This window comes from Mugil cephalus, chromosome 18, assembly GCF_022458985.1.
Source record: "Mugil cephalus isolate CIBA_MC_2020 chromosome 18, CIBA_Mcephalus_1.1, whole genome shotgun sequence".
Taxonomy (NCBI): Eukaryota; Metazoa; Chordata; class Actinopteri; order Mugiliformes; family Mugilidae; genus Mugil; species Mugil cephalus.
In genome coordinates this window covers 7,560,701-7,571,982 of record NC_061787.1, presented here as the reverse complement: position 1 = coordinate 7,571,982, position 11,282 = coordinate 7,560,701, and the positions used below count along the sequence as shown (strand labels likewise).

The 11,282-nt window shown below is 40.0% G+C and overlaps 1 protein-coding gene and 1 long non-coding RNA gene across 4 annotated transcripts; both read right to left on the bottom strand.

Moving 5' to 3' along the window:
• Positions 1-239: 239 nt before the first annotated feature.
• slc35g2b (solute carrier family 35 member G2b) lies at positions 240-3,252 on the bottom strand. Of its 3 annotated transcripts, none has more exons than XM_047568730.1 (2): positions 2,944-3,252; positions 240-1,786 (listed from the first exon to the last, which is right to left on the bottom strand). In XM_047568730.1, the coding sequence occupies exon 2, from the start codon at positions 1,758-1,760 to the stop codon at positions 510-512; it is 1,251 nt and encodes a 416-aa protein (XP_047424686.1). In that variant the 5' UTR covers positions 1,761-1,786; positions 2,944-3,252; the 3' UTR covers positions 240-509. The 3 variants fall into 3 exon arrangements, with proteins under 3 accessions (XP_047424686.1, XP_047424687.1, XP_047424688.1); XM_047568731.1 differs by having other exon boundaries at positions 240-1,788; positions 2,947-3,252; XM_047568732.1 differs by having other exon boundaries at positions 3,040-3,252.
• A 3,640-nt stretch (positions 3,253-6,892) lies between these two features.
• Positions 6,893-10,856, bottom strand: LOC124995831. Its single transcript, XR_007110756.1, has 16 exons — positions 10,795-10,856; positions 10,441-10,507; positions 10,262-10,343; positions 10,076-10,168; positions 9,843-9,924; positions 9,586-9,746; positions 9,328-9,492; positions 9,164-9,236; positions 8,897-9,075; positions 8,701-8,789; positions 8,452-8,604; positions 8,281-8,360; positions 7,916-8,167; positions 7,709-7,794; positions 7,451-7,621; positions 6,893-7,325 (listed from the first exon to the last, which is right to left on the bottom strand). It is a non-coding gene; the product is annotated as an uncharacterized LOC124995831 (long non-coding RNA).
• Positions 10,857-11,282: the final 426 nt, after the last annotated feature.

Sequence of the window (11,282 nt, the reverse complement as noted above, 5' to 3'; positions counted from 1 at the left end):
AACATATCACGGCTGAGAAAATCAATACCAGTTATTTTTTATTCGCTCATTCCTTGGCTGTAGCACGGATGATTTCTGGCCTGACATTTACACAGCGAAGCCAGTGTGGCAGTGTGTCAACAGACGCGCACACCGCAACGTGTTCATGTTGTGATTTCACACAAGACCGGATCCAGCGTCCAAGACAACATGATATAAAATGCGGGAGAATGGTAAATAACATCATTCTTCTTATTTTATTATCTTTTTTTTTTTTTTTTGCTTTTTTTGTGTTTGCTGACACTTTGGCATGTGACACAATTAGACATTAAAGCAGTGGTACCGAGGGGGGAAATAGTCACCATGTTACAGTTGTCTTTTATTTCACACACAAATATTAAGACATTAGTTACACAACTGGCACTCTTTCAACAGCACAACGATACAAAAGTCATCAGATGAAGATCCAGACATTCGTTATATTGCACAACCAAGCAACACTGTGAACAAACAGGCCGACACATGTAAATTCATTTGATGGGCGAGTCTAAGATCTCCTGATAATCCTGCCGAATGGCCCTGCTCACCCTGTACAGCTTGACTCCCGTCAGGGTGAACACGCTGATCATGATGACCAGGCCCCCGATGACGTCGTACACGGACGGGATCATCCTCAGAACGATGAGCTGGAGGAACATGGCGACCACGATCTCGAGGTGCTGCACGGTGCTAACTAAGGCCGGATGGAACTTGTTCAGGGCGTAGTAGACTCCCAGGAACGCCACGGTGGAGCAGATACAGATCCCGATTAAATAGCCCCAGGTCTCGGCATCCAGGGGGATGATGGGCTCCTGCATGACAAACATGGTGGAGGCCCCCCACACCGTGCCCGTCCAGCCGAAGGTGAAGAGCGCCGTCCACATGCTGACGCGCTCCTTGATGGCTCTGTAGACGATCATGGAGAGGGCGGCGGTCAAGCCCGCCATCACTGTCATTGTGTAGCCGAAGGCCTCCTTCCAAAACCCCAGCCTGGATTTCTCCTCGTCCGCGACGTTCGGCACCATGACCAGGCACAGGCCGAACACGCTCCCCACCACCGTGACCACATCCGTGTAGCCCAGCCTCTCGTCCAGCAGCAGGAAGGCCAGGACGGCGCTGAAGACCGTGGTGGACGCCCGCCACATGATGGTGCCGTTGCTGGGCGGGACGATGGCGAAGGACGTGTAGGCGCACGTGATCGAGATGACGTTGCAGACGCCGTAGAAGAAGAGACGCAGCCGGTAGCCCTTGGGGCCGAAGGGGGCCTCGTGGTAGTAGAGGACCACCAGGATCGACAGCACTTGGATCACGGAGCGAATGAAGAGCAGCTCAAGAGAGGGAACTTTAGAGCGATCGGCCGCCAGTCGAGTTATCAGCGCCACGCAACCGTGGGCCACCGCCGCCCCAAATAAGGCCATCCAGGTCACCCTGGAGGCCAACACGTTAGCCTCGCCGAAGCTGGCCAGCTGGCCTTCCACCCCCTTGTCTTTTTGCGCGCTCGGCTGCTTGGGCTGGGTCTCCATGGTGCCGAAGAAAGTCCTTCCGCCTTTGCTGTCCGACACCAGTCTCTTTTCCACATTCGCTTCCGCGAAGGCGCCAAATTCCTCGAAAGAGGGCGCGTCGTCGTACCCTTCGTCGCCCGGCTGGGGGAAGTGAGTGGCGTATTTCACCGTCACCGTGTTCGGGTGAATCTTAACCCGCTTTTTGGATCCGTACTGGAGCGAGGACGGAGATACATCCATGTTTTACGGGCGGCAAACGGGGCAATCTGGAAAAACGAAGCGGGAAAATCGTTACAGCGTAATCATGTGAATGAAATACATTTAAACACTAATTAGTCAAAATGATTTAAAAAAAAAAAAAAACACTGTCTGCATAATTCATCACTTGTTGTCTCAGTATCCATCCCCCACACTCACACACAGATGAAACACACTCGCATACATGCAGGTACACAAAGCTCAACCTTTTCACCGTGTAGCTTTACACTGGCGTCACGTTTCCTCTATATTTACATATACATACATATACATACATGTCCTATGTGAGCTCACATGAGCCGAGCAGCAAACATTCTGAGGCTGATGCAGTCCGATGGGGATGAAATTACATAACAGGGATTCACAGAGGAGGATACACGAATGTGGGCCACTTATCAGATGAATGGAGCTGCAGCACCATAAATAACCGAACCCCACAGGCCTCTAAGAGTCTGTGTTAAAGGGTTAAATGCCGGGGAATTAAGACTGGTCCTTGTAGTCCGAAGCGATTTAAATTTTCTTTTAAGAGCGATGGGATTTTTAAAAGAGCAGATTAAAGAATATTATTTTCTAAAAAATAAAAAAATCTAAAAAAATATGTTTTAAAATGAAAACCCTGGAGATGTTTGGAACAAATACTATTATTGATACTTTTATTTTCCTAAAATACAATTACTACAGCATTAATTTTGGCCAAACCCTTTAAACGCAGCATGAATGAATGAAAGCCACAAGGGGGCAGATACACTCTTATTTGCCTCTCTCTTCTCCTCCCCTTTGAAATATATACAACTTAATCGCGGACATTTAACGACAGAAATATAAGGGTTTGGGTTCGGGATGATTAAAATAAAAGACAAATGTTCGCTTTGAGAGAAGAAGAAGAAAAGAAAAGAGCTTAAAAGAGCGATTTTTAGCGTTCAGGTCGAGTACCGTGACCAAATTTAGATTAATTGGCTTTTCAAGCCAGTCAAAACGATTATTTCCACAAACATTTTGAGAGGAATATGGAAAATAACTATCTGTTTTTATTTTCATTTGCCAATTATTCAGTATTATAAGTGCCAGACTGAGTCATTCGGAGTTTAAATTATGTAAAAATTGAAACATGAGACGATCCTATATGTGTGATGCGTGCAGCAAGAAAATCTGTTAAACGTCTTACCTTTTTTTTCTCTTTTAAATAGTTCCTAATGATTGATGCCTATGAACCGGGATTTGTGTCATAAAAGAAGGTTTTGTGGCATTTCCTGGTCCTTACGTTTGGTCATCGGCAATTTCTCCATCTTTTCACCCCCTCCTCAAGTGGAACACCTCCAGGAGATGCGCGCTGCTCGTTCGTTTCCCCGGTGGATGGAGCCAAGTGGAGCCCGATGGAGCCCGGTGGAGTCCGCCTCTGGTCCTGCTGCTAATGAAGCTGAAGCTGCTGAAGCTGCGGTTGCTGAGGCGGAAGATGATGAGGATGATGATGAGGATGATGATGATGATGATGATGAAGCTGAAGAGAAAGAAGGGGGGGGGGGGGGGGGGGGGGGTGGGGGGGGGATTCAAATCCGAGGAGCGGAGCAACTGTCACTGTCACAGGCAGCGGTTTCTCCTCCTCCCTAAAACAGCTTCCCACCTAGATTGGCTCATATTCGTCATCCCTCAGCAGAGAGAGAGAGATGGAGAGAAAAACGATGTGCGTCGGTCAGTCATCATCATCATCATCATCATCATCATCATCAGGTTCATGAGATTAAACCCCCTTCACATCCACAGCAACATTTTCCTGTTTGAATTTTTGAATGAACTGAGTTGAGACGCAAGAAATATCAAAACACAGATTTGGTTATTACGGAGGAGGATTAGGGCCAAATTCTCTAGTTCTGACTTTAATCTCAGAATTCTATTTTTTTTTTATTCTCAGAATTCTGACTAATTAATTTGGAAGCTATGGAAGAGGATCAGTGCCACTGGGAAAAAAATAAATAATTAGTTCTGACTTTAATCTCTGAATTCTGAGAAAAAAATCACAATTCTGAGATTAAAGTCAGAACTAAAAAAAAAGAAAAAAAAAAGAAAAAAAAATTGCTAGAATTTGCCGTAATTCTGAGGAAATTTGAAATTTGTAATCTATGGAAGAGGATTAGGGCCACTGACATAATAATTGTAGTTAGAGCAATTTTTATTTATTTTTTTTTTATTTTTTTTTGGAGTTTTGACTTTAAGGTCAGAATTCAGATTTTTTTTTCTTTTTTTTCTTTTTTTCTCTATTTTTGAGATTAAAGCCAGAATTCTGTGGAAAAAATCCGAATTCTGACTTTATCTCAGACTTGTGACTTTCATCTCAGAATTCTGACCAATTAATTTTGAATCTATGGAAAAGGATTAGGACCACCGGGGAAAAAAATGTGTTACAGAAAATAAAATTAAAAAAAATTAAGTTCTGAGGGAAAAAAAAAAATCTGAATTCTGACTTAGTCTGACTTACTCAGAATTTGGAATCTATGGAAGAGGATTAGGGCCACTGGAAAAAAAAATAGAGCATATACCTTTTATTTATTTATTTTATTTTTTTTTTTCTGAGAAAGGTCAGAATTCTGAGATTAAAGTAGGAACTCAAATAAAAATAAAAAATTATGGCCCTAATCCCTTTCCGTAGATTCCAAAGTAAAGACACATTCCCTTTTTGTTGTTTGTCCTGATTTTTGTGTTTTAAAACAATGGTATTCCCATAATCCTCTCCCTCTTCAGACAAAACTCTCCTGGGACCTGTGGCTCTCTCTTAGTTGCTGTGAACTGCCCCCTTTCTCACACCAAATTATCAAAAAGAAAGCCGAGCCCGCCAGTCGTGACCTAAAAGCACACTGAAAGGGATGACGTGCAGCTTGATTAAAGGCCGGAATAAATTTATAGTCACTCCAAGACTGGAGAGGAAGTTGAAAGCACTAAAATTAGATTGTTGAGTTTACCCCCCAGGCAATGCAACAGGAACCGCAGCTTGTAATATAGATTAAAATGCCACGAGCTGCCTCGGCCTCTGTCACATGGCTGCGATTTTAATTGGTCCACAGCGCAGTGGAAGGTGATTTGTGATGCTGTGTCAATTAAATCTGTGTCGACATTTACATTAAGCTCGTTACAGTCACCAGAAATCGAACCGCAGGGAATAGGAACTTGGAAGGCTGTGACTGACCTATTAGAGGGCTAGAAATGACATAATTTACTATAGTGTGAACAGTTAGAAAAGCTAATGCAGGTTGTCCAATGCACATTAACAGCGAGCTGTGACGTTCTATATGTTATGACTGTGAATGTACTGAAACTTCCTGGGGTTCTCCTATATTCTGCAATATAGTGAGTTTAAGAAGTACTTTTATTGTTAATTTGGAATCTGTCTCTTAAGGACGAGAAACAGCGAAGTGTCTGTCGTCCGTCGGCCAGTGTCGGCCATCGGTGAGCCTCTGCTGCCGTGGTTTTTTGTGTTGTTTTACACACGGTTGGCTTTACTTCGACTCCTGTCGGCAGCTTTTCGTCCAATTGATCATGCTGAACACGTTGGCGTGCGTTGATTTCACCGACTGTGCTCAATTTAGCGAAACCAGCGCACAAGAAAAGACTGAGAAGTGTCAAAAGTGAGCGGGCAACAATGTCAGGAGGACACCCAGGCCTTCAATACCTTCGAAAACACCTCTTAATGCAATGACACCATTGCGGTAGAAATCATCATCATCATACGCAATAAAACAGGAGGTTGCATCCTAGACAGGTATCTCCTGTAACGAGATGGCAAATCTAGCAGAAGCTTCCATGTCAACTCAGGAAAAATGGCAAAAACGGTAGCACAGTCGCTGTCCTGACAGTTTCACCAGCTGGGTCGTGCTAACTATCAAATCCATAGCGTCTCCTCCTTCACCGCTGAGAATTCAGAAAATAGCTGGATGGTTTTCCTTGTGCAGCTCACTACAGACGAACGTGAACAGAACATGAGTCAGAGGATGTGAAAAACGCTGACGCTACCACAGGCCACAGAGGAGGCCCTAAGAACACCAACTTGAAATGCGACTGGTTAATTATAATGTATTTCAAGCTCCATCCGCAGCCTGCAGCTTTAATTGTGAAGTGAACAGCGGAGGCCCAGGCGGATTTCTTTGACTCTGTTTCGATGACGGCTGAAATATGATTAGATGAAAACTCTGATGCAACGTTACGCTGCCAGAAGCACCGCAACTGAAACAGACGAGACAGACAAGACGTAACATGAAAGTAACAGGCTACACAGGAAGTATTTCACAAGATTCATGGGAAAATAGGGATTTTGATGAATATAGGCCAGAACAGAAGGCTTTGCTGATGTCCCTCAGTGTTAATGTGCCGTCCTCCTCCTCCTCCTCCTCCTCGTTACAAATCCAGAAGGATTTTCACACCATTTAACATCTCATCAGCCTCTGAATGTTTTTAATGATCGTGTGGCGGTGTCCACTGCACGCTTCAGTTACTTTTGTGTCCTAATTTACCGAATTATTAAGGGATAACGTCAACAGCAACATTACTATTAAATCAGAAGAGAAAATGTCAGCAGCAGGTAAAGTGGCATGAACGGTTAGTTTTGTGTAATAGTTTGTGTAATAGTTTACTTCTGGCTACACAAAATGAGTTTTAAAGGAGATTTAGCTGCTGTGAGTTTGGCTCTTGTTACCTAAATTGCACTTGTTTCTCAGTAACAAACAAAAATATTAATACAGGCGACTGACAAACTTATTCTGTTTCTGAGTAGGTGGCATTTTAACATCAGTTTAGCCTAGATAATAACATCTGATTAGATCTTCTAATCAATATTCCTTTGATAAATCTCCATATTTTTGCAGCTTTCTATACATGCAGCCTTTACATAATGTCACATTCATAAAACTTTATTTCTTATTTAAGGCACATGTGAGAAACACGACTTGGTAAACACGCACAAACGCACATAAAATGAAGTCAACACTACACAATATATACACAAACGCAAAATTTATAATAACTGCAAATAAAATTGGAATTTGTGCATCTTTCCTATAGTTTCTAAGCTTGTTTCCAGAGGTTTCTAATATTGTTTGTGACTTCTCACATAGGCCTTTTAGTTCCAGTTATGCAAAAATGACCTAATCAATTAAACCGTGATCGAGTTATCAAAAATATACTCATATTATAATCTGCAGAAATCATTAAACCTTATCTTCCAAGAATTATATCATGAAAATCTGAAGTTTACATAAAGTAAAGTAAACATAAAATTAATTCAGTCAGTAACTATGACCAGACTTTTTCTTTTGTTATGTCTTTAGGTTATTTTATTAAGTTCTTATTCTTTCTTATGTCTCTCTTGTTTCCTGGACACATCTTTGCTTCTCTTCAGTTGCAACAGGACAAAACAGGAGAAGAGGAATGAATTCGCTGATCACATAAAAACAAATATTGATCAGAGTGTAAAACAAATTGTGTGTTTACTTCACAGTGCAGGTGGTCACGTCATCTCTTTGGCTCTTTCTTCTTCTGTCATCATACTGTTGTTTCTCCGTTCTAAAAGAAACAAAATGATGAAATTAACTTTGAGAATTATTCTCAACATTCATTGATTCAGTAAATCAGATAAAACGTTCAGTTTCTTCTTCTCTTTTTCCATGTTTCTCTCGATTCATCCTCACATAATTGTCTCTTCTTGATTTCACAGCCAAGGTATCAATCAGTCGTGATCATATAGAGGTCAGTACTCTGCGCTGTGGTCACAGTAACCCTGGTTCAAATAAAGTACTGCTGGGAAGAGTCTTCATCTGTCTTTCTTTTTGGATGATTTCTTCTTCTCTTTGAAATTTCCTCTTTGAAACAGAACAAAAGAAATAAAGTTAATACATTGAAACCATGAGTAAAACATGTATTTTTGGTAGAGTACCATCATGTTTTACCAGAGTTCATCCAGAATACTTCCTCACTGGCTCCTTCCTGTTACTTCTCTGTCTTGTTTCTTTCATTATCACAGCCTCTCTTATTTCTAAAGGGAAAAAATGCCAGAAAATATGTAACAATGACAGAGGCAGTTATTGAACCCAATAGGAATGATGTTAAAATGAATAAAAATGATGATTAAATTCTTAATTAGAGTATAGGCTTACTTCACAGTCCAATGCTTCTTCTTCTTCTCTCCTCTTCACGTCATTGTTTCTAACTCTCTTGGTCTTGTGTTCTCTCTTCCTCGCTCTGCTGTGAAGTTGATATCCAGACGTTAACCAGTGACACCAGCTCTGTAGGTCCATCAAACAGCCGTGACTACTCTGTGTTGTGTCTGCAGCCACCCAGGTTCAAATCCAGGTCACAGCAAGTGCTGTCGAAGGGGAAGAAACTTCTTCTGTCTTGATTTCTGTCCCCTTTAAAACAGAAAAATGGCCACAGAAAAAAAACAAACAAACAAAAAAACATATTAATTTACTGAAACCATGAGTAAATAATGTATTTCTGGTAGAGCATCACAATGTTTTACCACAGAGTTCATCAAGAACACTTCCTCACTGGCTCCTTCTTGTTCTTTTTCTGTCTTGATTCGTTGTTCTGGCCTCACCTCTTTTTAAAAGAAAAATGGCCGTCAACTTGGGGGAATCACGTTAAAATACATGAAAATTATCATAAATTCTGAAATACAGTACATGCTTACTTTTCCATTTTTAATGAGAAGGTTTTGGAGCTCAGCAGGTCCATCAAACAGTGAGTACTCTGTGTTGTGGCGGCAGTAACCTCGGTTTGAATCTGGGTCACAGCAAGTCACTGTTGGAGGGGAAGAAACTTCTTCTGTCTTCATTTCTGTTCCCTTAAAAAACAGAAAAATGACAAAATAAATAATCAATTCACTGAAACCATGAGTAAATAATGTATGTCTGGTAGTAGTAATATCACAATGTTTTACCATAGAGTTCATCCAGAACACTTCCTCACTGACTCCTACTGATTCTGTCTGGTTTCTTTCTCACATTTTGGCCTTTTTTCCATCTATTTCTAAAACATAAAAATAATAATTAGAGAAACAGTTAATGAACCATTGGAATTATGTTAAAATAAAAAAACTAAATATGATCAAATTCTAAAATACAGTATATGATTACTTCACAGGGTAAGTGGTCACATGTTCTTGGCTTCTTCTTCTTTGTTGTTTTATTTCTTCTCTCCTCCTCACGTCTTTGGTTTGGGTTCTTTGTCTCTTCCTCTCCTAAATATTGAGGTTGATATCAGAAGTGGAAGACACTTCTTCTGTATTCATTTCTCTCCTCTTTGAAACAGAAGACTGAACAACAAAATAATGAAATTATTAGAATTGAAACTGTGTAAAAAAAAAAATGACTTTTGGTGGGGAATCAATTGCCATGATTTACCATAGAGTTCATCAAGAACACTTCCTCACTGGCTCCTTCCTGCTGTCTTGATTCCTTGTCATGTCTCACGCCGCTTTTAAAAAGAAAAATGTCTGTCAACTTGTTGGAATCAAAATACATGCAACTTCTAATAAAGTCTGAAATACAGTACATGCTTACTTTACCATTTTTAATGAGAAGGTTGTGGAGCTCAGCAGGTCCATCAAACAGTGAGTCCTCTGTGTTGTGGCGGCAGTGACCCCGGTTTGAATCTGGGTCACGGCAAGTTGAAAAAGGAAAAGAAACTTCTTCTGTTGTTCTTCTTCTTTCTTACTTTTCTCTTTTCCCCTCTGAAACAGAACAAAATGGAACAATCAAATTAATTCACTGAAATCATGTATGAAAAATGTATTTCTGGTAGAGAATGAATCAACATGTTTTACCATCTTCTGTCTTGTGTCGTTGTCATGTCTCATGCCTCTTTTTAAAAGAACAAACAGCTGTGAGTACTCTGTGTTGTGGCCGCTGTAACCCCTGTTTGAATCCAGGTCATGGTAAGTACTGCTGAAGGGGAAAAAACTTCTTTGGTCTCGATTTGTCTCCCCTTTAAAACAGAAAAATGACAAAATAAATACTGAAATTAATCCACTGAAACTATGAGTCAAACATGTATTTCTGGTAGAGCATCACAATGTTTTACCATAGAGTTCATCAAGATCACTTCCTCACTGGCTCCTTCTTGTTCTTGTTCTGTCTCGTGTCTCGTTGTTATGTCCTCACCTCTTTTTAAAAGAAAAATGGCTGTCAACTCGGTGGAATCATGTTAAAATACATGAAAATGATCATAAATTCTGAAATGAATTTTAATGAGAAGGTTGTGGAGCTCAGCAGGTCCATCAAACAGTGAGTACTCTGTGTTGTGGCGGCAGTAACCTCGGTTTGAATCTGGGTCACGGCAAGTCACTGTTGAAGGGGAAGAAACTTCTTCTGTTGTTGTTTGTCTTTCTTACTTTTCTCTTCTCCCCTCTGAAACAGAAAAACATGGAACAATCACATTAATTCACTGAAATCATGTATGAAAAATGTATTTCTGGTAGGTGATGAATAAACATGTTTTACCATAGAGTTCATCAAGAACACTTCCTCACTGGCTCCTTCTTGTTCTTTCTCTGTCTTGTCGTTGTCATGTCTTCCACTCTTTCTAAAAGAAAAAAAAATATATGGACCCATTTCAATCAGTTTTGAATAAGATAAATAAAGATGATGATAAAATAAAATGAAATAAGGTTTATGTTTACTTCACAGTGCAGGTGGTCACATCTCTGTGCTTCTTCTTGGCTTCTCTTTCCTCTTCTCCTCCTCTTTCTACAAGATAAAAGGTAAATAATAGAAAACAATTAAATTTCTTCTTTATTTCTTCTCATCTTTCTAAAAGACTAAGTGAAACAAAGTGAAATATATTGATAACTCTGGATTTTTTCATAATAAATAAATAAATTTGTCACTTTTAATGAGAATGGTTGTAGAGCATGATGTTTCAGTTCTGCTCTACTCTCAAGTCTTTTTCTTTTTTCCATTATGGAAGGAAATAATGTTAAAATAACGACTAATTATCACGGATATTTTGATAGAATTAAGAAATAAATATATACTTCACAATGCAGGTCTCTTATCCTCGAGTTCTTCTCCTTCTCTTTTCTCCTCTGCTCTTCTCTTTTCTGCTCTTCTTTTCTCTACTGCTCAAAGGACAAATGTCAAATTATTTCAGAACAGAAAAGTGACTAAATATCAGAAAGAATTATCATAACACCATCAAGTAGATTTACTAACCAAAGAAGTTGTGGGAATGTTTCCTCTTGTCACGTCTCATCTAATCTCTTCTTCTCTCTCTCTCTCTCTTCAGGAACAAGGAAACTGAGATAAAATGCAAATAAATAAGGAAAATGACATCAAAACAACAACATAAATGTTTGATTATTCAGAGGAAATCTTACAAAGACATAAAACAAAGGAATATTTATCATTTATAAAGAGAGAGATTATAGTAGATAGGTTTTTTCTAAAAGACACAAAAGGAATAGTAACAGTTCAAACTTCCAGATGTAACTTCTCGCTTGCGTCACATGGATTTGTATTTACA

Coding starts and splice junctions, on each gene's coding strand:
- slc35g2b (XM_047568730.1), bottom strand. CDS start 1,760: ATGGATGTATCTCCGTCCTCGCTCCAGTACGGATCCAAAAAGCGGGTT.